General features: G+C 39.1%; 2 protein-coding genes across 2 annotated transcripts in view; one reads left to right on the forward strand and one right to left on the reverse strand.

Annotated features, from left to right (window-relative positions):
- ift80 (intraflagellar transport 80 homolog (Chlamydomonas)) overlaps nucleotides 1-17,990 on the forward strand; it is a 43,446-nt gene extending 25,456 nt beyond the window's left edge. Inside the window, exons 9-20 of the mRNA XM_078929421.1 lie at nucleotides 4,470-4,649; nucleotides 5,855-5,973; nucleotides 7,175-7,249; nucleotides 7,783-7,946; nucleotides 8,026-8,090; nucleotides 9,547-9,682; nucleotides 9,778-9,925; nucleotides 11,768-11,939; nucleotides 13,644-13,733; nucleotides 14,783-14,955; nucleotides 15,085-15,208; nucleotides 17,094-17,990. Coding sequence (XP_078785547.1) covers nucleotides 4,470-4,649; nucleotides 5,855-5,973; nucleotides 7,175-7,249; nucleotides 7,783-7,946; nucleotides 8,026-8,090; nucleotides 9,547-9,682; nucleotides 9,778-9,925; nucleotides 11,768-11,939; nucleotides 13,644-13,733; nucleotides 14,783-14,955; nucleotides 15,085-15,208; nucleotides 17,094-17,204 — 1,557 coding nt within the window. The 3' untranslated portion in view covers nucleotides 17,205-17,990. The remainder of the gene's footprint in view (nucleotides 1-4,469; nucleotides 4,650-5,854; nucleotides 5,974-7,174; nucleotides 7,250-7,782; nucleotides 7,947-8,025; nucleotides 8,091-9,546; nucleotides 9,683-9,777; nucleotides 9,926-11,767; nucleotides 11,940-13,643; nucleotides 13,734-14,782; nucleotides 14,956-15,084; nucleotides 15,209-17,093) is intronic.
- Nucleotides 17,991-19,744: 1,754 nt separating this feature from the next.
- Nucleotides 19,745-23,711, reverse strand: c15h3orf80 (chromosome 15 C3orf80 homolog). Its single transcript, XM_020708232.3, has one exon. It carries the CDS (start codon nucleotides 22,931-22,933, stop codon nucleotides 22,295-22,297), a length of 639 nt encoding a protein of 212 aa, XP_020563891.1. The 5' UTR covers nucleotides 22,934-23,711; the 3' UTR covers nucleotides 19,745-22,294.
- Nucleotides 23,712-23,911: the final 200 nt, after the last annotated feature.

Below are 23,911 nucleotides of genomic sequence, written 5' to 3' on the forward strand. Positions count from 1 at the left end.
CTGTTGGTAGTTGAGTAAGCTCCAGCAAACCGGTGACCCTGAACAGGAATAAGTGAGTGCAGAAAATGAATGAATGGATGAATGAGTGGGTGGATGTTAACATGTTAACACTTGATCATTTCTGTCATACATGACATAACTGACATTTGAAGAGGGAATAGGTGGTCGTGCACCTTTAAATATCAGCTATGAGAAAGAAACCCCATGTTAGGTAAATTAGGTCAGCAGTAGCATAAGTGCAGAAAGGAAATCAGACCACCTTTTTGCATGGTCCGTGTTTAAACGCCTTAAGTAACAGGGCTAGGGTCGGTGTTGAGAGTTTGCGGAAACCCAGCAGTGAACAAAAGAGGCTTCTGTTTAAAGAAAATGCTTTTTAGTAACAATTTTAGTGTTGTGAGGCTGTCAGTGCATGGGTATCCATGCCTTGAAGCAAACTCTTCGTCACCACAACCTTTTAGGCAGGAGTTCCCGCAATGGCTGTGGCTGCTGGGCAGCAGGGAGAGAAGGGGTCGGCCCATAACACCTGTCAGTCTTAATGGTCAACATATGTCAGGAAACATACGAAGTGAACGGGGAGGTAGAAGAGGGGAGGGGGTAGAGCAAACCCACTTCCTCAGGAGGCTGTGCATCAATAGATTCTCTTAGTTTTTTTTTTGTTTAGTCTGAAAACTTAACGCATATACATTTGTAGGCATAGGTTTTTTTAGTGTGAACATGTGCAAATGTGTGAGGACTGTATTCCAAAGAGTGGTTGGTATATCTGCAAAGATCATTTGTTGGTCGAAATGAAGATGTTGACCTTAAACACAGTCAAGAGTAAATTTTTTTCAGTATTTCTTTTGCACTAAAAGGATTTGCGTTCCTGTATGATGTCTTTGTATTTACGTGTAAATATGGAAACCTGCAGGATGCAAATGTTGCCGTCCTGCATTTTCCTAAAAACAACTAAAAGTGTAAAGCTGCCTTTTAAATTGCATCACTACATGTATTTAATCATATTATAATGTACTGGTATAAACTCATTGAGACCTCAGCTAAGAACTACACGTCATGTCTGCCACCTTCTCTGGGCCAACAAAGCTACCTATTATAGATGCACCATGTTTAGTGACCAGAGTGGACTTCAACTACATGGAAGCTGAAGCTTAACCTTCACATTCCATTTCTGCAGCTTCGTTTTTGCGGTTATGTGCCTATTGTGCACGTCTTAATGCTTTTTATTTCTTTTTACACAATCTAGGTCTGCATTCGCTTTAAATCTCTTTCCAGCCTTGTCGACTTGAGATCTCAAGTATCAAATGGATTTCCATCCCTTTACACCACAGTAAAACCGGTTGCCAACTCAACTGCCAATAGCTGATTCACCTCCCTTCGACTCCTCTCTTTTATTCGGTGTCCCTTCCATCTCTTCTATACTTGTAACAGTCAATTCTCACCTCCTCTCCTCTCTCTCCTGTTCTTCTTTGTCTGGAATATGGTTTTACGGCATAAAAAAGGAAAGGAAAAAAACAGTTCCCAGTTTAATGACACATTCGTACTCTGCACTGCTGTTAACAAAAATTACAAAAGCAAAGGTATCTTTGAGGCCTATGTGGTACTGCACATTAAAAAAAAGGTTGTTGTACGTTTTAAACTTATTTGTGAAGAAAACTCTTTAAAATGAAGAGGTGGGAAATTTTAAATTTGTTTTAAAAATCTTTCAGATATTTGCATTACCGGTGGTCTTTTATGATTATGCTGTTTTGACCAAAATCCAGAAACCTGTGTCATTTTCTAGGACATGTGTTCTGCAGAGCAGCAATAGTTCATTAGAAATTCGCCTCTAAGTTGTGGGTGGGACCATTGGTGTTAAGCAACCCTGCCACCCCTTCCCTTCCCTTTGCCTGAGAGATCTCTGTTTACCTGCTCTCTCACTAGCTTAAAGCCCCTCACACCCCCAAACTAACATTAGCGGTGCAGCAGAAACGGTGAGCAGTAGTGAAGCTATCCAGCCGTACAGTTTTGAGCCAGAGGCCAGCTAGGACGAGGACAATAAAGACGTATCTGGATCTATTTGTCTGCAAGTGGATGCATCAGACAGAAGCGGAGGAGCCTGTGGTCTACCCATAAGCTCTCTTTTTTAACTGCAGTTTTTCGTCTGCACCTGGTTTCACTACGATGCAAATAAAGAAATACTCAGAAATGGAATTTTACGCTTAATTGTCTTTAATTATGTCCTCCATCATCCGAAAAAGGACACAGGACCATGTGAAAAAACCTGCTTTTCTTCACAGTGGATCTTTAAGTGTTTTTTTTTCCTTTTAAAAAGCTTTTTTTTTCCCTTTTACTTCTAAATAATTTATATGGAAATCAGAGATACAGCAAAACACTGCGCCTGTTCCGGAACAAGCCATTTCAAGCAACACAGCAAGGCGTAACAAAGAAGCCTCAGAAGTGGAATGGAACAGCTGCATGAAATGGGCTCAGGTTTCCCTAGAAAAAACAGGTTACTTAAGCACATGTAAACACACCTAAAAGGAAGCCAAAGAAATGGGTTGAGATGATTAGAGCATCTTGTCATGATGCTTTAAGGGAACTCCCTGAGGAGTTGTTTCCAACACGTTCCAGCAGGATAACTCCTTAGAGCTCATCTATAGGATTCTCAATAATTCTGTTCTTAATAGTTAAGGGAGACCGAGAGTTTTTTATTTTCGATATTTTAAAAAATACCTAATTAAAAGTATTTCCAGGTAATTCTGCAAGATGACAGAAAAGCATATTTCCGATGCAACTAAGCATTTCTTCCAGTTTTGTGTTATGATGTCTGCAAGTTCAGATAGCACCCCCCCCCCCCAAGCTCAGTCATACAATTATTTTTTACTTTAAAGTTCTATAAAGAGTTAAAAGGCTAAATGTGTTAAAAGCATTAGGTAAGGACGGATCCAGCAGGGCTCCTCGGCCTGGTATCGTGTGTCCTCCTCATTCTCGTCTGCTGTATACATCCAGCTCCATCTCTGACCCTCCATCCATCCATCCCTCTCACTTCACTCTTCTTCCTTTTTCCCTGGGGTGCTCTAACACAGACCGGACCATTTCAAGATGTTAGCAGAAGAGTAAATGAGCTTTTTTGTTATTGTAAACGCTAGCCCAAGCTGCTTGGCAGTGGACCTCATTCAATAACACCTCCGTAAGGTTTAGACCGATAGAAAGAAGCCTTACTGTAATAAATATATTTGTATAAAGAAAGTAATTCCTGCTGACATTTATACATGGAGAAGGTTAAATTTGCAGAAGTCAGAGAGAAGAAGGAGAGGGGGAGCTAAGTAGATATTATTTTAATTTTAACAAACTACTCCTTGTCTAAATGGGAGAGGTCTTTTTCCTCACAGCTATTTTGGGTCCTGATATGACATTAACTGCTGGGAGGGAGCTGACCAAAACCAGCTGAGTGGCGTGTGTTTGAGGCACACAGACGGGGAAAGCAGGCACAGGGGATCAAAGCATCGGGCCCGTAACATGCAGCCTGCCGACTGTTACCTCGAGCACCCTCGGAGGCAGTGAGGAGGAAATAACGATACACCTCACATCCCGCAGCTGCATGTGTATGAGGCTCCAAAGACACTGAGGCCTTTGCTCCAAGGTTCACCGCAGCACTTGGCCAGCTGCATCACACTTGTCTGTCCATCGCAAGCAAGCCAGCCAGGCAGGGCTAACGTTAACATTAGCACTTTTCTCCCTCCATCAGCAGTTTATAGTGTGAATGCATTCATTTCTGTTGAAGATTACAGGGGGGGAGGATTTCAAGCCCAACGGAAGTCGGTGCAAAAAAAAAAAAGAGCTCAGATGGACTCAATGTGTTCAGAGTGAGCAAAACATACACTTTTGAAAAAAGTTTTTTTTCACTCAAGAAGTGAATAAAAGATGAAAATCTAGAAATATCACAAAAAACAGTTTTTTATTTTAAGTCTTAAAGAGGTGGAGATGTCTTGACTGAATTTCAGCAACTTGACTGACTCTTTTTGAATATTTTTGTGTGTCTTTTTGCCTTGTAAGCTTTTCTTGGGCATTGGCTGTTTTTAGAATAGCCCTGTTTCTGTTTTGGGTAGATATTTAAAAAAAGAAGTTCTCCTTTTCTCCATGATTTCCACATATCTTTCAATTGAGTAAGGCACTGTGTGTGTATACTAATTCAACCAATGGACTCCTTACAGTTCATGAGCGCCCTGATCAGATGCTCGTCTTTTGCCGACTTCATATTAAATGTATGCTTACATAAATTCTAACTCAAGTCAGTTATGAAACTTCTACTTTTGACAGTTCTTTTCAAGATTTTTTTCTCTCCAAATTGCACTTTGATTAGTGGACTGATAACAAAGATTTCAAGACTCATTACAGAGTTCCCCACCTTTCGTGCTGTATGTCTTATGGATGCAGCATACTTGACAATAAAGCTGACTTTGACTTTGACTTTCTGTCACCCATCTACCCAGTGGTCTTACGCAGTGGAGAAGCCTCACACAGGCAGTTTGTTCAGCTTAGCCTGGTCTGCAGACAGCACCCAACTGGCAGGGGCCTGCGGAAACGGACATGTCATCTTTGCCCATGTACTGGAGCAGTGCTGGGAGTGGAAGAACTTTGTCATCACTCTGACCAAGAGGAGAAGCATGCAGGTAAAAAAAAATCAACCCTAAAAACTTGAAAATATAAATAAACCTCCTATTTATTTAATCTAATTTTTAATAATAAATCTACACATTTTTTCAAGATTGACATTTTTCTCAAAATAACCTTTAAAGTAAAAAAAAGTTCATGAAAGTAAACGGTGCATTTAAAAAAGAAATACTGCAAAATCGGTTTTGGCTTCCCTACGACTGAAGCTGCAGATTTTAACAATAAACGTATCTGTAATTAATACTTCTAATTACCGGAGTTAATGTAATTATGTTTGCATACCTGAGCCATTGACATAGGTGAGGAACTGCTTTTATGCTGAGCAATAAAAGCTTCCAGCCATTTATTTGAGCAGGGCTCTCTCAATTTAGTGGAATGCAAGCCCTGCAATGACAATGCTCAGTCTGTTCAGCTGTCTCCCTTCCTCCATCATTCTCTACTGTTTAAACTCACACCAACCACAAGGTAGCTTTTTAATGCAGTTAACACCAAGCATACATACACGTTCACTTGTATACTTTCAGATCCACACACATCAACCAGAGTTGCACTCGTGTACATGTCTATTTATGCGCTGCAGACTTCTCTACCTACAGTAGTTTGTGTAAACCAAACAAAGTTGGTTCATCAGCCATTTATTTTCAGCCTCGCAGGCGGTTTTCTGTCTCCCTCCTCCCCCTTTTCCTGCTTAAAGTCTGTTTAAAAAGAGGACATCTGCCAGTGGTTTGTGAATCAGCCAGCTAAATTTACCACCTTGCGGTCCAATGTTTTTTTTTTTTCCTTATTCCTGGTTGTGTTGCATGTAAAATTGGACTGCTGGAGGGAGCAGAAGAGGAAGATTTGTAAAGCTGTAAAAATAGCCTCACCTTTCATTTGGTGCTGGAAAAAGCCTCTTCATTCATTTACATGAGTTAAAATGAAGTATTTATCTGTGCAAGTTATTAAACACAAGTAAGTACCAGAAAAAGAAGAGAAATCAGCTTTTTCTGACTGCAGTTTACCAAACTTACAGCTTCTAAAATGCCAGCTGTTTTTCCTCCTAACTGTATGTAGATATTTGTTTATGAGGCTGGCATCAGCTTCATTTATGACACAAATGTTCAAATAAAACCATTTCTTTGTCAGTACAATATCGTGTTCCTTTTTCTTTCCAATTTTGCACATCTCCCAGCTTTTGCTTTAATTTCCTGTTCTTTTCTCCAAGGTGACAAATGTGATGAATGATGCAGTCGACATATTGGACTTCAGGGATCCCGTCATCAAAGCCTCACTAGCGTTTGCTCATCTGGTGGTTGCTACTTCTCTGCAGTGCTACGTTTACAGGTCAGTCAACCCTGTCCACACTATTACCAATATTATTTAAATAAATCGCTTAACTTATTTACTTTGCTTTTAGAGAAATTGATTTGTTTCCAACATCTTTAAAATATTTAAAATGTTTAAATCGGGGTTAATGTCCACAAGATGATTGGTTTAGGGCAGCTGTGTCAGACTGTAGGCCTAGAGGGCCTACATCCTGCTTGTTTTTTTACAGACCCAACCTTTAGGTGTAATCAGGCTTAGTTAGAAAACAAGTAGGACGCTGGCCCCTCAAGGCCTGACACCTGTAGTCTATGGCTACAGGGTATATTAACGTAAAATTGACAATGGATTCGGTTTTAGGCCTTTTATTACTGAATAAATACAAAAAGGGGTGTAGGAGAGGTAAGGACCATGGTTGAGCCAAAGAAATGGAAATATATAGACTTTCAGTAAAACTGATCAAGTAAGCAAAAGTCTGCCTAACTTCCCTACAAAAATGAGAAACAAAAGAAGCAATAGGTAGCACCAACCAACTTCCCTGAACACAGATGAAACCACGTGAGACGTTCAGGGGGGTCCTGTCTTACCTGTTCCACACACTCCAGCACACGGGGGACACTTTATCGATCATAGACATTAAATGAAAGGAGGATTTTGAATATCTTTCTTCCAGGTGACAAACTGTGGGATTAGAGAATTTTAGCTTAATAGGAATGAATGAGGACAGACTTTTTCATGTACAATAAACATGCTATGTAGGTGTTTCTCCAGAAACTACATCTGGTTCTTGGTACTTTTGCTTTGAGATTGGCTTCCTTCTGGAAGCTCAAAGGGTTGCTGCTTTATCCTGTGATGCACTACCCTAAAAATCCACAGAATTAGTGACTGAATCAACAGTAGAGAAGAAAAAAACACAGTCAGATGACTTTTCTAAAATTCACATAAGCAATGTTCCTAATTAGCTTAATAATTTCACTTTTGACTGCAAGACTAAACACCGAAAAATTCTTAATCTTTACATGAGAATGTGTCTCTGTTTACACCAGTGTTTACTTGATGTTAAACTTTTGGCTTTAAAAAAATGTGATGCTTTAAGTCTTTAGATCTGCATCTTTTAGAATTCTCACCCCTGCCTGTTCTCCATCTGTAACGTGTCAGCTTATAAATGTCCTTTTCATTAACAGACTTTCAACTGTGTAATTTTACTGTTTATTTGAACTAGCTCAAGAAACTGGAATACTCCTCTCATCTTTGACCTGAAGGAGGGAACAGTCAGCCTCATCCTGCAGGCAGAGAAGTGAGTCCTTCAGCTGCAGGAGCAGTGCAACAGGAGACAAAGCAGGCTGTTGGGTCATCTGTCAGTTTCTCTAATGCTTCATTACTCTCTCCACCGGCCTCTCATCGAGCATCGACTACACTCACACTCACACACCACACTCCCCCCATATGGGGCGTGCTCTGCCTTAGCCCCTGTCATACAAGAAGGCTGAAAGTGAAACCACTGGGGGAAATTAGGTTAATATGGAGTAGCTCTTGTGCAATACTCCGGTGCCATTCCTGGTACTCAGATTAGAACTAAATTGATCTTTGGCTATTTTGTTATAGCAGCTCTCTTTGATGGGTCTCACTTACTAAGTTAAAGTGTGTTGATGTAATACTTTAAGTACCTGCATGTGTTGGTTAATTGGCTTTATTTTCTTTTGATTTTTTCTTTTATTCCAGTCTGTTTCAACTCCCTTGTTAATCTGCTTTACTCCTCCTCAGGCTGATTCACTCACACATGGATATATATTTTCATGTCCGTCGTGTTGTCTTTCTTCGACTTTTCAGACATTTCTTACTTGTGGATGGAGCAGGCTTGTATGTATTCTCCTATGAGGGTCGTCTGATATCCTCGCCTAAGTTCCTGGATATGAGAGCTGACAGTCTCAACGCTCAAGTCATCTCACTTTGTGATGACACGATCGCCATTCGGGACAACAGAGATGAAAAAGGTGAAATGCACAATATATATTTTCCACCATTAAAACCACGCATGACTTGTGTAATTTTTCTTATTTTTCTCTGTACCAGTCATCCTATTCTTTGATGTCCTGACTGGGAAAGCTGTCGGAGATGGGAATCCCTTAACTCACAAGGCTAGTAGTCATTATTTCCTTTTTACCATAACTGTCTCCGAATTACCTAAAGAAGAGTTTCTAAACTGTTTCTTTTCATGTTTTTAATTATGCAGAAATATTATGCAGGTTAGATCACGATTTTTTTAAGCTATATATTTTAAAAGTATTGCTCAACTGTCATTTTTTAAAAGTGTTTCAAATCTGGTTTGCCTCTACAGTTCCAGTCAATTATTTACGATTCATTGTAAGAAACATGATATTTTGTGAAATTTGCCTTTAAACCAAATAAAGTAAAAGATTACATTTAGTTTTTTTTAAATATTTATCTCTGTTAATTCATCCATTTAAGTGTATTCTTACTATTATTTATTATCCATCTACTGATTTTCAATAAGGCTATGGAAGGTGATTTCACCTTTGTGGGATCTATAAAGTTCTATTCTATTCTATTCTACTCAACAACTTTCAAACCTTCTGTACTCTGTTCCAACACCCCTCCATACTTTTCATTACATTAGCTGCTCTGTATTTTGAACCCAAATCCCCTTGCAGGAGCATTATTACTGCAGTTATGATATAGAGACCCAAACAGCTGCATTTTCAGTTGTAATGGAAAATATTAATTTGATAATATCACAAAGTGACACAGCTAACTTAATTTAGCTTGTGTTATGAAACTATCGCTGGGATGTACAATATGCATTCATTGCTGACATTTATATGCTGATTAAAATAGGGAGGTCAGTCAAAGTTGGATATTTTTCTTGTTTTTTTATTTTATTATAATTTTGATATTATTTATTTTTATGTACATCAAAAATGTATGTTTGTATGTATGTTAAAGTCAGTGAAACATTTTTACTCATTTTTATTTTCTTTGTTTTGTTTTTCTTACAGGTATTTGTAAAAATTCCAAAAACAACAGTTGAAAGTGATAATTGTGTTTTTGTTTTAGTAATATACACTTTTTTTCGATCTTGGGGCAACTAAATCCCAGCACGAGGGTCAAAAGTAAAATGTTGTAATTCAAAGGAATATTAAATCATGTTTGCAGGAAGTTCACAGCTGAAGAAAGATAACAGACACATTCAGAAAAATGTATAAAAGGTTTTCAGTGTACAAAAAGCAAGTGACATGGAATTATAGCAGCGCGAAAAAGATGTAGAGGTAGCAGCAAGTTGGTGTTTGTCAGCAATCTTTGTCTGCCAAGACTCAAAAGCTTTAAGGTATTGTACCAAAGCCAGCGAGCACAAGTCAAAAACACACACAGGTTCACTAACACACATTGCCATACCTTGTCTCTCTGTTTTTCGTACACACACTAAAACTTGGCAGGTTGTCGGCTTACTCTGCAAACGGTTTCTCCCTTTATTTCTTTTCCTGACTGTTTGTCCACACTCCATCATTTTCTCCTCACGTCCTTCTTACCTTGTTACTTTTGTGTGTGTGTCTCTCTCTTTTTTTTTGTGTGCAGCTGGAGGTGGTGGAAATAGCTCTGGATCAGTGTGGCCCAGCCACTGACAGGAAAATTGCACTGATAGATAAAAACCGCGACCTTTACTTGGCCTCTGTGCGTCATTTTGGGCGAGAAACCAAAATCTGCAAAATCGGTGAGTCATAAGGGGGGGGCAAAGGATTCCACCTGGAAAAATCTGTAGTGGTAGTCTCCGTTTTTAAATACGGATGTCTTTACATTTTTTTATAGGCACTATGGTGGACAATATAGCATGGAATGATGCTGCGAACATCCTTTGTGGAATTCAAGACAATCAGCTGACTGTGTGGTGTTACCCAAGTGTTGTCTTCACGGATAAGGAACTTCTACCTAAAACGCTGCACATACGAGACAGCAGGTAAATCTATATTAAATGTAACAGGTGGGTGTGGTGTAACTGTTTTTTTGTTAATGGATGATTCCTTCTTACTTACATTGTAATTGTTCTTTAAGGGCTCACTGCTAGTTATGTTAATAAAGTTTTAATCTTTTTTTTTCTAAATGTAAAATACTAATACTTGTGTATATTAATAAATTCCCAACTTGACACTTAAAGCACTTTTAAATGTTATAAGCTTTGCTTGATTTTTAAGGCTGCTTTGAAAAGCATCAATTATTCACTAGAAAGAGCTAATTAGGTTGTTAGTTATTACTTTTAGAAACATGTTTAATAGTTTTTGAAAAACATGTTTTAACTTATGAATTTTTAACTATTACCAATAATATTTTATTCATGTTAAGAAGCTAAAAAAAATGATGGTAATAATATTCACTGCATGTATAGTAAATCACAAAACCTTCATCAAATTTTATATTTTTTTGGAGCCAAAAATCTCTTCCTGTATGTATGAACACGTGTAATGAATGTTATGAAGTAAAATGCAAAAGTCCTCAGCCAGTTTTCATTTCTTACTACCAGAGATCTTTACCAGATACAGGAGTTAATTGCAAGACATACAAGAAAATACAGATAGATGAAAAAAAAATGCTGTTCAATTTTAAAAAACCTTGAGGGTCAATGTTTGATACAATCGACTTTATTCCTCTGCACAGCCTAAATCCTTTTTATCCAAAATCTCTTATAACTTCTCTAAGTAGTCTTACTGGAAGACATGCCAGGATGTTCTTTGCCAGGATGATCTGTTACTGCCTCGATGATCAGGTTTCCATTGTGTTTGATTATGTTTGTACTGCATTCGTCAGAATCTGCCATCATTGCTAGAATTTTTTTGTTTTTGAAAAAGGAATAAAGCCATGTGAAACCAGGTGTGTGTCAGGTGATACTGCATGATGGATCAAAATCTGAGAGTACTTTAGTTTTTAAACCAGCTTTCAAATATAAAAAAAAAATAATTTTCAAGTAAACTTTTAATAATTTCATCACTTGCTATTGTAAATTTAAAGTCAAATATAATACTGATTATCTGCATACCTCTACTTATTAAATAACTATAATTTGGTTACTTTTTCAGTAAAGACATTCAAAACATGATATTATATTTTAACATGATGTTATATCTTTTGTTAGCCAGTTATTAGTAAAACTTTAGTTGGTGCCTTTATGTTTTTGCAATAACTAAGTCTTTAAAATATGATACATAGTTTTACTAGACAATTCTACAATACCATGTCCTTCTCATTTTTCGGTAAAGGTACTTGGTGTATACTTATAAAGCATTGAGGAATATTCACGCATTTACACACTGATGGCGGCTCCGCTGCCCAACACTGGTGCCAAAGTTTAACCACTAGGAGCAATCTGGGGTTCAGTGTTTTGCCCAAGGATACTTCAACACATGAGCAGGCAGGGAAGAAATCAAACCTGCAATCTGTCAATCAAAGGTTGACTATTCTACCTCGGCACCTCTGCTGCTCTAGGATTTAAACCCTAGACTTTTTCTATGGTTTAAAATACTAAACACGTATAATTGTAAGATTGTTTTTAGATCGTTCAGCTACCTAAGTTTAGTATATTTATTAGTATTAAAAGGATTTAAAGAATCAGGGATTGCTAAAGACTAATTTCCTTTCCTTCAAATCCAATGAAGCAGATTGTATACAAATATAATTTGACCTCTTCTGACTTCTAATTCAGGAAAAAGCAGCCTGAAAACTGTGTTTCTGTGACCCAAAAGTGAGGTGAAGGTTTCATGTTTCAACATTTCACATCTGTGTATGTTTTCTGTGTGTCTCTGTGCAGTGAGTTCAACAGTGCGCCCCGCATTCTGAACTTTTCAGGCACCAAAGTGACATTGCGCCAGGGCGACGGTTCACTGGTGTACAGCAGTGTGCCGCCATACATTGCACTGCTGCATGAATACTGCAGCTCTGCACGCTGGGAGGATGCACTGTGTTTGTGCCGGTTAGTCAAAGTGAGTAGCCCATTTCTCCTATTTTATAGAACAAGTCTTGCATTTTGTGCGTCTCAGACATCTGCTTGGATGTATGTGAAACAGGCTAACCGAGCCATGAGAAGGTAGTCGACAGGTTTATAGAACCACAACAGCAGGCTTTAATTAGCCTGTAATTAGCCTCGTGACAGCATTTACCGGATTAACCCCCCACCCCCAGACCTCACTGTGTGACCTTGCTGTAAGACCATCTAAACGTACGCACTCCTTCACACTGAGGACAAAGATCAACGCTCTTTGCTTAACAAGAGGTGGCACTTCAATTCTGAATAAATTGACAATGTTGTAGAAACAGTATAAATAAAAAAAGTTACCTGTTTCAACTGATTTTTTCTTCTTTTTTTTTACACTGAGTATTTTTTTCCCTTGGCCCCTCCTCTTTCAACTTCTGGTAAAAGCTTGGTGACACTGTGGCTTTTCCCAGAATCCCGCTTGTTATTTACAGCTACTTCCCAGCATATAGAAGCTGATGCATGGAAGAGTTTTAAGCAACAGCCACAAACATAACTAGCAGCTGGGGAAGCGTGTTGTCTAGCAGAGATAATGGAACAGAAACAGCGTTTTTTTTTATTTTAAAAATGTGTTTTGTGGTCAAAGTTGTATCAAATTTATGACCCCAGACAGGGTTTGTCGTTGCTGTTTCCTGCAGGTTGTGATTAGAGCTGTTTGTCATCAGTGTTGGAAGACCTTTGAGCACTCTCATTTGACCAGTTCATTCCTTTATTGACCAAATCCATTTCATTCCTTTTTTTGGGTTACTGGAGCTACTGAAGGGCGAATGCGGGGCACACCCTGGGCAGTTCGCCAGTCTATCACAAAGCTGTTGACCAGTTACTGAAGTAAAAAAAAAAAATGGTGCCATACATTAATCCATATCTGAGACACTTTTGCATCTACATGGTCCGCTTTCCCCTTTGTTTTTTTACACACAAAATAAAATTCGGTTGAAATATTTACAACAACCTGGTTTACACAGGTTGTTTATACAAAAACACACAACAAATCCCTAATCTACGAGAATATTTAGGTTTTTTTGAAGAAAGTCTGCAACACATGTCAAAATAAAATAACATTGACAATGACTACCTTAAATGATTGTATTTTTTCATAACAAATGAATTCATCTGCTTTTCTTTATTCTGCAATATGTTCAAATTTACCCAATGAAATGTGAATCTTGGTTCTGAAATGTACTTGACTGCCTCGACTTGATATGTTCTGATGCTTTTCTGAAAACGGAAAATGCATTTTTATTTAATAGTGGTGTCCAAACACACTAAACAGAGAGCTTTTCCATGGTGTGACTGTGAGCCGAAAGTGCAAAGTGAGTTTTTGATAAACATTCCACACACATGTAACTATGGAATCCTGGGACGGATGTCCAGGACATAGAGGAGGAAAATGAATCACTGGATGAGATCAGGAAGCTAACCGCTAAGACTGCACAGAAGTACTTTACACAATAACAACTTTTTTTTGATTTTCTTAAAATGAAGGTTTAGAGAATTGACTTTCATAGGTAACTTTAAATCTTCGTCGTGGAGCAACGAAGAGACAGAAACCTTTTTTTTCTCCTACAATTGTTTCTATTTTTGCTGTTTTAAATTTGAAAGAAGGAAAAAAAAAGTATATTTCTATTTATCATTCTGCTTATTGCTACTTTAGGACCAGTCTTTATGGGCATGTCTTGCTAGTATGGCAATGGCAAACAGGGAACTGACCACAGCAGAAATGGCCTATGGGGCCATTGGAGAGGTAAGAGATTTGTCTTTGACTATAACTTCAAACCATTTTCCAAATTCCATTTATTTGAAATCCATCAACTCTTCAGCAGCATAAAACTTTTTGGATAAAGATTAGCAACATATTCATGAAAAAAAGTTTTAATGAAAATGAGCTCTTCTTTAAAAGTTTCAGTAAATATTCTTATTTTATAAAAAAAAGAACACAGTATTTAAAACAACCTAATTTTACTGTTCTCTTTTTGCTAAATATGTATAGGGGGAATATGTATGTATGTGTTTCAAAATCTACCTTTTTAATTTAAGCAAAGTGAAGATTCTAGCAGCAGAGAGACCAAAGACAGAATCAGAGCTGTTCAAAATGTTTGCAGCAACTAAGTTAGCGAAGAAAGTTGACATTTTATTGTTTCTTTTCATTTTTACTTATTTAGACAATCTTGGGCAATCTACTCATTTATGACATGACTTGTTCTTTTATGGCTTTTGAACAGACTTGTCATTTTGCAGCTATTGCCCCCTATAGGTGGAGGTCAGAACTTCTTGTAAGCCCCTGGATGAAAGATGCAGGAAGAAGTGTCCTTTTGTCATTTTTAATTAGTTGATAAGCAACATTTTTCAATAAAAAATGTAAAATGTTTGATTAAATGAAAATGACCTTTTAATCTATTAAAGAGGGAACAGCATTGATTAATTGGGTCCCTTAAGGGGAGCAGTTATTTATCATGGGCCCATTTAGATGTGTTTAAGCAGGGAAATATGTTTTTAAAAAACCACACATTTTGAATGTGCCAAATTTTTAAGGCAACACACATCTAAATGAGTGAACATTGAGATGATTCTGAAATAAAGATGGGAAATCACTACCAACCAAAAGTCTTAAATCACTTCAATTCAGACTTGTTTTATGTAATTTAGTTAATTTTTCCAATTTCCTTATTACTGTTTGGCTATGAAAAGCTGTTTTCATATGATTTGTTACTTATATGGTGTTAAACTGAGCAAAGGTGGAACTTTTATCAATAAAATGAATTCTTACACACTTTCCCCTCCCTCTATTTCCAGTTACCAAGAGTCGAGTACATCAGCATGATCAAAGAGCAGCCTTCTAAGGAATCGGCTTTGGCCCACATGCTGCTGTTCAGTGGTCAGGTCCAGGAAGCTGAGTCAGCTCTCCTACAAGCTGGTCTCATCTACCAGGCCATACAAGTGAACATCGACCTTTTCAACTGGGAGAGGTACGGCTCTGTTTGCGTGTGCCCGGGAAATGGCTGCTTTTGTAAAAGACACATCTGTATCTTGTAAACGTTTAGGAGTTTTAAAGTTTAGTTTGAGAAAGTTGCGTTCAAATGTCCTCCTCTGTCCAGGGCGCTGGAGCTGGCAGTCAAACACAAAACCCATGTGGACACCGTGCTGGCCCACAGAGAAAAGTTCCTACAGAAATTTGGCAAAAAGGAGACCAATAAGAGATTCCTGCATTACTCTGAAGGGGTATGTTTTGGTGGGATTTCAACTGGTTATGGCAAAAATTGTAAAAATAGCTGATTGACGTAAAGCTCACACACTCATGTAAGTGGATAATAATACATCGATGAGAGAACACAAGACAAAATAAAACCACTTGACATTTTGAGGAAACCACTGTATATAGAAAGCAGCAACTCTCTGCAGCTACACTGTGGGCACAGATGAACTGGGGTTTCTCTGAGCAGTAAATTCAGTGTAGGTCAGAACAGGTTGGAACTGTGAGTCCAAAGTTGGCTTGTACTTTTGCTGCCAAGTGTGTTGGCCAAAACTGCATTTGCTGCGTCAGCTGCTTAATGAGGTTGCTGTTCTTTCAAACCATGCAGACCATCTGAATCTAGCTAAGAGGAAACATGGACGATGTATTAAAAAAAAGTTATTTTTATGTGTACAGTGATCCCCAGCTGTATCGCAGTTCACCTTTTCCAATCTCTATATTTCACAGATAGTTTACAATTTTCTATGCTTTTTTTTAACAGTGCAATGCGTCCAGATCGTGTTGTGTCTCCTTTGAAGAATGCGTTCACCTTTCTAATTTACATAAATGCTTGATCTTTGTTTTCATTCTGAAATACTGTAACATTTTAAACTTAGAGAGTTTTAAGCAAGAGAGAAAATTGTGAAAATGTTTGTCTGAGCGCAGTGTATAAAGTGTGTAGTGAGGAGTTTTACAGCCTTAAAATTACTATAATGCTACTCTGTGGATTTTGCGATAAACAAGGGAACACTTTACATCCAGCATGTTGTGATTTTTCTTCTCTGCATAAAACTGTTAAGGAAAAACTCCAGTGATTTAATATCAACAATTTAAAAGTGCCAATCTTTTTTTCAATCAATCTACATACGGACCTTTATCATAAATTGAACATACTACTAGTTATACTCCCCTTGCTGAAAATGTGGGACTGCTTCTACCGGATATTGGGGTTTTCTTGGTTATTTTTGCAACATCTGACAATTGAACTGAACTGCCACGGGACTTATACCAAAGAATTTCAAAAACCCTGTTCTCTTGTCTTTTTAGCGTTTCACTGTGGTTTAAAGCTCCACTTGACTACATTAACAAGTTTTATTTAAAAAAATAAGAAATCCTTTAAGGTATGGTCTGTCAACCCAGACAGACCCGCAGTTCCTGCAGTGAACTTGGAAAAGCTGCAGGAAAAGAGCCCATACCCCATCCCCCAGAAAAAAACATTCACCATTCGAAACGCAGCTTATGTAGTCACTGAAGCATACATTGTTACTTGTTACTACAGCAACCATTTGTGAATAACACAGACAAGCGTCTAGCCAAATATCCCAGCTGAAAAACAATCTGATTTGCCTGCAGTTCGAACAAAGCCCATTTTTCTGTTTGCTGTTGAGTAAGAGGAGGAGTTTAGACTTTAAAAGGCCATAAGCACCCTAAAATACACTCCAATTTGGGTGGATGAGGTTCCACTTCCTTCCATGTTATTTGACCAAAAAATCCGCAAAAAATTGCTAATTTCTCATGGGAAAATAAACGACCCAGTCATCTATTCATTCTTAATTATTAACACTTTTTGCTTGCATTTTACTTTGAAAGACTTTTTCTGCTTGAGCTGCCTAAGAGCTGAGCAGATTTGCAGACAAACAGCTACTTTTAGCCTCTCCAAGTCCTCACAGCTCTCCAAAACCTTAAATGTAATTTAGTGACTCACGATTAATTGTGTACCTGGGGTTACTGGAGCGAATCTAGCATTTATTGGAACCTACTTTGAAATGATTGGTTGTTGTGTTTCCACTGTTTCTGTTCTGGCTTATCTATGAGCTTAGTTTGACCGGTGTTTTGCTCAGTCTTTATATCACCTTCATTTCGTCTTTTCACCAGGTTGATGTGAATTGGGAGAATATCCGGGCGAAGATAGAAATGGAGCTGTCTAAAGAGAGGGAGAAGGCTGCAAATGCCTCTGTGAGGAGCAATGGAGCCTCATACCGTTGACTGTCAGTTTTGGTGGCTTTACATGTACATACCTAAGAGTTATATGAAATATTTTCCTGAAGTACCACGTCCACCATAAATTACAACTTCTTGAAACAAAAGATGCTGAGATGTAAAGAGGTCCATGAGGAGCATGTGACTGCTGCCCGACACGAATCCTTGTGACCTCCCGTGTCCTGAAACCCATTTAAGTGAGAGATGAAAACACATCTGATACTTAACACAAAGTATCTCAAAATCCTTCTTAAAAGACTTTTTCAGGCATACGGCCCATCCTTCAGAGTTTTATACAACTACTATATTATTGAAAAATGTCTGTAAGATTACGAGCTTCCATATTAGCTGAATTGCTCTTGTTATAACTTGGCTTTGTTCTAGTAATACTGGCTCAAACACCTGACTCAGTCGCCTCCCTTAAGTGTGCAGTCTGATGACATTTGCTGGGTCATACCACCCTGCGATGTGCTGCTTTAGTCTTATTTCCACATGCTCCGTTTCGGCTCTGCCCCAATCCAAGATCAATTTACACCTAACTAGGCAAAAAACGTCATGATTGCAAATATGTCTGTGTCCAATTTGTCCGCCACAGCCTGCTGTAAACACCCCCCCTCCCCCCAGTATCTTTTTGCTGTGTCGCTCTGCTCATGATGGCACATTCCACTCAGACATACCTGTGAATGGGAGGCTGGAACAAGTGTATCAATCTGATGTTTTCCAGTAGTTATATATGAAGTATGTTTATGCTGGATTTTTCTATAAACTTGATATAAACAGTCAAGAATTTTCCGTTGTGTTACATGTTGTGTTTTTCTCATTTGTAAAGGTTTAAGTATATTGATACATGTACAGGATCACCTAAAAGGAAACACCAGGAAAAAAAGTACTAACAAACCTTTTTTCCCAAAAATCTTTTTGAATTCAATATTTTTCTTCAAATCTTCAACACATTTCCTTCAATGCTGAGGGGAGAAGTGAAACCTGTGCCTTGCAGCTCCACCCCCTGGTTGGCAGAGGACCAGGCCATCTGTCATCCTAGCCTACCTGCCATTTCTTCTTGTCCAAAAGGGAGAACTTCATTCTCAGGACCATCAGAACATCTTCTAGGCTGTGATCTGGAACAATAGGTTAAACAGTAAATGTGTTCTGGAGTTGCTTTCTTTTCCACTCAGAAATCTGAAAATTTTTTGGCTTTTAAGACGGTCTTTTCTTGTATTTCACTCACTCCATCAGCTAAAGTTTTAAGACAGTAATCATCTTGAGCAGAGTGGAGCTTCCACTTTTCCATCTATAACCAATAAAGTTCTGTGTTTGTTGACTCTACCCAGCACCTTTTGCTGGTCATCTTTAACCCTTAGTTGTTCCTGAACACATTGCTGGGTTTGCCTGTGTACAAACATGCAGAAATGAAACCGACCCCTTCATTAGCTTTGTTTTCATTCGAATCTTAACATGAAGGTTTAAAAAAAAAATTCTTTGAAGTTTTTGGCTTAAAACAAAAATAACGAGTTATGACACAATTGTGACACTTTAAATAAGCTTGTAGCCACAAGGGGCCCAAGTCTGGGTCCCCCCTGTGCCGGTCCCCAGCCCAGATAAAGTACAGGCTTGTGTCAGAAAGGGCATCCGGGGTAAAAACTATCAGCCAAACCACCTGTGTGAATCAGTGAAAGCTGATTCGCTGTGGCAACCCCTGAAGGGATATGTTGAGAGGTGAACAGCTTTTCATATATCAGCAGAGCTTTACCTGTTTTTTTTAGACAATTTTCACATTGTTTTGACCTTGTCTTTGCTTTTATACATTTTTAATTTGTCTCTATGTGGTTGATTTTTTTGTTTGTTTGTTATAAAACATAAAAAATGTTTGATCTCAATTTTTGTGTTTTTTGCAGCAAAATGACTACATTTACCACATGGAATTTAGTTTTTTTTGGACAGTTTGGGGTTCGTTGTGTAATTTGATCAAATGTGTCTGTAAAGCTGGGATGATGCTAAAAACATGGATGTCAAATATTTTCACAAAAAAACAGTTTTAAAGATAACTTATTAGAGCAAATTATAATTTAAAAAGGGTCGAAAAGGCCCAAGACTAATAAGGGTTAAAGACTTTTTATGTTAGCTACTTTTATGCCAATTTAGTTTTTCAACATCCTAAAATGATTAACTTTTAAAAAATGTTATGCTAATAATTAACAGAAAGCAAAGTCATAGCTACAAAGCCCCGGTTCATGTATCTTCAGTTTGTTCTTTGTCCGGTTCAGGGTCACAGGGTTGCTGGAGACTATCCCAGCTCCTTCGGGACGAATGCAGGATCCATCCTGGACGGTTCTCCAGTCCATCACAGGGCCACACACTCACTTACTATTTAGAGTCATCAGTCAACCTTTGAAATAACTTTTTGGACTGTGGGAGGAAGCCTGAGAGAACATGCAAACTCCACCCAGAAAAGATCCAACCGGGATTCACACCGGGGCATTCTCGCTGTGAGGCGACAGTGCTAACTGTACAGCACAGTTTTTCAGCACAAACAACACGCAAATAAGAAAATACTGTTCTTTTATTTAATCAGACATTTGAATTCAGTGTTGGTGCTCACACACAGGCACAGAGAAGAAGTTTACTGTGGACTCTAGAAGAATTGTGTTTTGAAGACATGACCTTTTTCTGTCCTTTTGTCCAGGCTGGAGAATAACTGGATTATGGGAAGCCAAAATCCATTTTCTTTATTTGTACTCTACTTGGCCCTGTGTTTTTATCTTATCTGCAGTTTGGCTATCTCTGTCTTCATATAGTTTGAGGGTGTTTTAATAAGAGCTGCATTTAATGAAAATGAAAAATGACCAAAAAATATATATATAATCTTTAGCATCTCCTGATGGGATGTCTGTCTGTAATCTGCCTCAACATGGAAGCTGCTGCTCAGTGAGCAATAACAGCAGGGAGGCCTTGATAGTTTGAATTGCTTTCTTTTGTTGCCCTGTGCATCTCGCAGTCTCTCTCTGAACCTCATATGGACCATCAGTGGGTTTTAACTATGGATCTAAGGCTTTTAAAGGCAAACTCCACCCTCCCACAAGTTTCCCTCTGGGAGAGAAAGCCATCAGTGATCGGTATCGGTTCTGCCGTCACAGTCTGGCAGTATTGGGTTTCACAAGCCGCAAGAGTCACACTCCAGCCCTTAGTGTCAGGGGCATTAGAGGAGCTCAAGGTCTCAGTGTAGCCTTGTCTCACATAAAACTTTTGACAAAAATATACTTTTAGTCAATCTGATTAATTCAATTGTTTGGCTGTGTGTTTTTTAATTGATCATTTCTTTTGATATGGGGAGAAAATGTTCAACTCTTAACAATTTCATTTGCATTTTACTTTTCTTATGGCTTATAAAATTAACATAATTTACACGAAGCAAAAGCAGTGCTGCAAAAGGAGTGAACCGTTTTCAAGATTCCTGCATCAACTCTTACCCATTGTGCTCAAAGTAAAATGCCATTTAGCTTGATGTAAATGATTCATGCGCCGGTAGGGTGTTGGATTACAACTTCTAAAAATAAGCCTTGTTTAATGGCAGCTACCTCTTATGATCAATGCTGGAGTAGATTTCTAGGTCATCTCAGTCTAAATCCTCAGGTCACTCTGCCAGAACAAAGAAGCAGCTGCCTCCTGTCTGTGTTTCCTGCTGTTTCTCTTGTCCTGTGTTTCCTCTAAGCTGTGAAGTATTAGTTCTGCTTGGGGCAGCAGTGCGATCCTGTCTGACATGTTATCACTGCAATGCCACTTTTTTTTTATAGGCGCTATGGATCACATCAGTCACTATTTTCCTGAACAAGATGCAGCCCAAAGACATCAGGCCTGGGTTTTGCATTTTCCTTTCAAATTTAGGCATTTTTTTCTCCTGTTGTGGCTCTTTTAGCAAACGTTTTTAATAAAAAATCTTTGAAATGTAGTTAATGTAAATGCGGATCATTTATAATGCAGTATTTTCCAGAGATTTCTGAAAGTGTCTCTGGAAAAACAACAGTTGAGGTCCCTTTATCCTGTTCCTGTGTCAATTATTAGAGGTGTAAAAATTCATTCTAACAATGGTTTGATATATATAATTTCTGGTTGCTGATCCAATTCATAGTTAATATTAGTTCACTGACCAAAAATCGATCCAGGACATCTTTAGCCACAACCAGTATGACTCAGATAAATACCTGGATACTGATAAGTGCAGAACCTGCACTGCAGGTGAAGTCTTCCAGATTCCTTGTATTTCTTGCAAGATAATCAAGTGTAAATTAAATATGTTTACAAACAAGTAAACCAGAATACATGTTAAATCAATTCACCTTTTAGTTTCATAAAGTTCAGCCCGCTGTTGTTTTTCCACATCCAAATAATCCAAAGGGAACATTAGAACATTCTACCACACTGTGTGGTCACATGTCTTTGCTAAATTCAAAGTGTTTCCACACATCGGACTGGAATGATGGACTGTGGGGATGCGTATTGTCCGCTGTGATGGCAATTGGTCGTTTCCTGATATCAATATAATCAATTTATTTTGTTTTGAATTGATCTTACGGCATAGATCAGTTCGATTAACAACTTGCTTTGGACAGATCGATCTGGTTGGATCATAGGAATAGAAATCGATTTCTCAATTTATTAATCGTTACATCCCTAACATTCATATGGTTTCCAAGAAGAAATGATGTCTCTTTGGGATGCAAATAAGGGGGGAGGACTGAAGAGGGAAAAGAGAATTTTCAGGTCCAGCTGAAAAATGAGCATCAAGGAAAAGAGAAGCGCAGGGGTTTGATGGGAGAAATGTTTCATGGTGTCACTAAAAGTGAGATGCTGCAGGAAAACTTAATGCGATTGCGCCACAGCCAAATGAGCTGCAACCATGCAGCCCTGAGCGCATGTCTTCCATTAATCCCTTTTTAGGTCATTTGCATACAGAAGGCCAGCAGAGCCCCATTGTTGAGGGCATTTTCTCAGCCTCCTCTTTTCTTCTTACATTCAAAAAGAGAGTTTGATCCTCCCATGGATCCCTTTGCATGAGGAGCCTATACTCCTATGGAAGAGTCAGTGTCATAGGGTTTCCATCAAACGGAGTTCCGGCACGTCCTTGGGCTTTGTTGCAGTCCCAGCAGATCCCGTCTCTGCCCTGGGGACCTCGGTCCCGCGGCTCTCCTTGCGTCCTCACTGCGCCTCTCGGTCTCCGACAGCAAGTTGTCATCCGAGCGGTCCCTGTGCATCTCCTGCATGCTCTCCTCGTACGTGGGCAGGTATTTCACCTCGTCATAGGCGGGCAGATTGGGCGAGGTGAACCCCCCGACGGTGTATTCGGGGTAGCGCTCCAGCAGGGAGTCCTGAGACGCGGACGCGTGGCCGTGGGAGAGGGAGGGCTCCTCGCAGTGCTCGTGGTTCTGGTCCCGGCGGGGCCGGGGGCAGATGATCCGCTGGATGAAGTATCCCATGGCAAAGAGCAGCAACAGGATCAGGATGCCCGACAGCTTCCGCGTGATCCAGCCGACGTTGTCAAAGAACACGTGGATGGGGAGCTTGCAGCAGTACTCCGCGGAGCCGCCGCTGGAGCCGGTGCGGTTGGACGCGCAGCACTGCTGGTTGTCGCCGCACTGGACGTCCCCGCAGCTGCGAGCCGCCTCACAGGCAGACACCAAGCACGCAGACACCAAGGTCCGAGTTGTCCTGCCGCCGCCCATCAACCCGGGCCGATGCATGACTGGATCCAGGAAAGGAGGAAACGCAGAATCCCGCAGCTCTGGAAGTCCTGCGTTGTCTCCAGATGTGTAGCGATCACGCGCCGCCACAGGCTCTGCTGGCGGACCGCAGGTGCCCCATGATGAGGACGAGCCCACTGTCTGCGCGGTGGGAGTGGAGCAGCTCCGGGGTCTGGAGAGATGAGGATCATGAATAATCTTACATCATTCTTACGTGAAGGCTTTCCTGTGAGGCTCCTGGCGCGTCGTCAGAGCAGCAGGACTGCAAATGATCCAAGTCCATAAAACCTCAAAGACCTGACATCTTTTATTCTTCCAATGGATTTGAGCGCTTTGCTGCATGATCCTCAACAGTCCCAAAATGAGAGCATCCTCGCTGTTTAACTCTTCTTTTGCACCATCAATAAATTAGTTGGTCATTCTTAGGTAAGATGTCTCAGAACAAATTAGAACAGAGGAATAACTAAAGGAGGACCTAATGATTTACTTATTAACTTTTTCCAAAATAACTTCAAACATGAGGAAGTTCAGCTCAAAACATTGGATTAACCACAACAGAGATTATAAATATTTAAAGTGAATTTTAAAATCTTCTAATTTGTCAAGACTAAAACCCAGAGTGACTAATTTCATTTCTTGTAGTGAAATCATAATATAGATCATTACATCCTAAAGGAGAACAAAGAAAAAAAGGAAATTTTGGTACATTGCATTGACATTCAAAATACTTTTAGAAACTCATTTAGACAAAACACACTTATAATCACCTGACCAAAAGAAATGGGAAGAACCTTTACTTGCAAAAAAAAGTGCTTGCATACGTCTTCAATATCTTTACAAATGCATATTCATCCACCTACATATTTCTTTTAACCGTTACTAGAAAAAGTTGCCAGAAACGTTTTTCTATCCTTAAAAAACAAACAATGCATCTCAGGCTGGCAAATATTGGAACGTTTTTTAGGATTTGGGGCAATG

Source organism: Oryzias latipes, chromosome 13 (assembly GCF_053564925.1).
Source record: "Oryzias latipes strain Hd-rR chromosome 13, Olatipes_Hd-rR_3.1".
Taxonomy (NCBI): domain Eukaryota; kingdom Metazoa; phylum Chordata; class Actinopteri; order Beloniformes; family Adrianichthyidae; genus Oryzias; species Oryzias latipes.

What these genes read in the sequence shown, in the direction of transcription:
- c15h3orf80 (XM_020708232.3), bottom strand. Translation starts at nt 22,933, where the DNA reads ATGCATCGGCCCGGGTTGATGGGCGGCGGCAGGACAACTCGGACCTTG.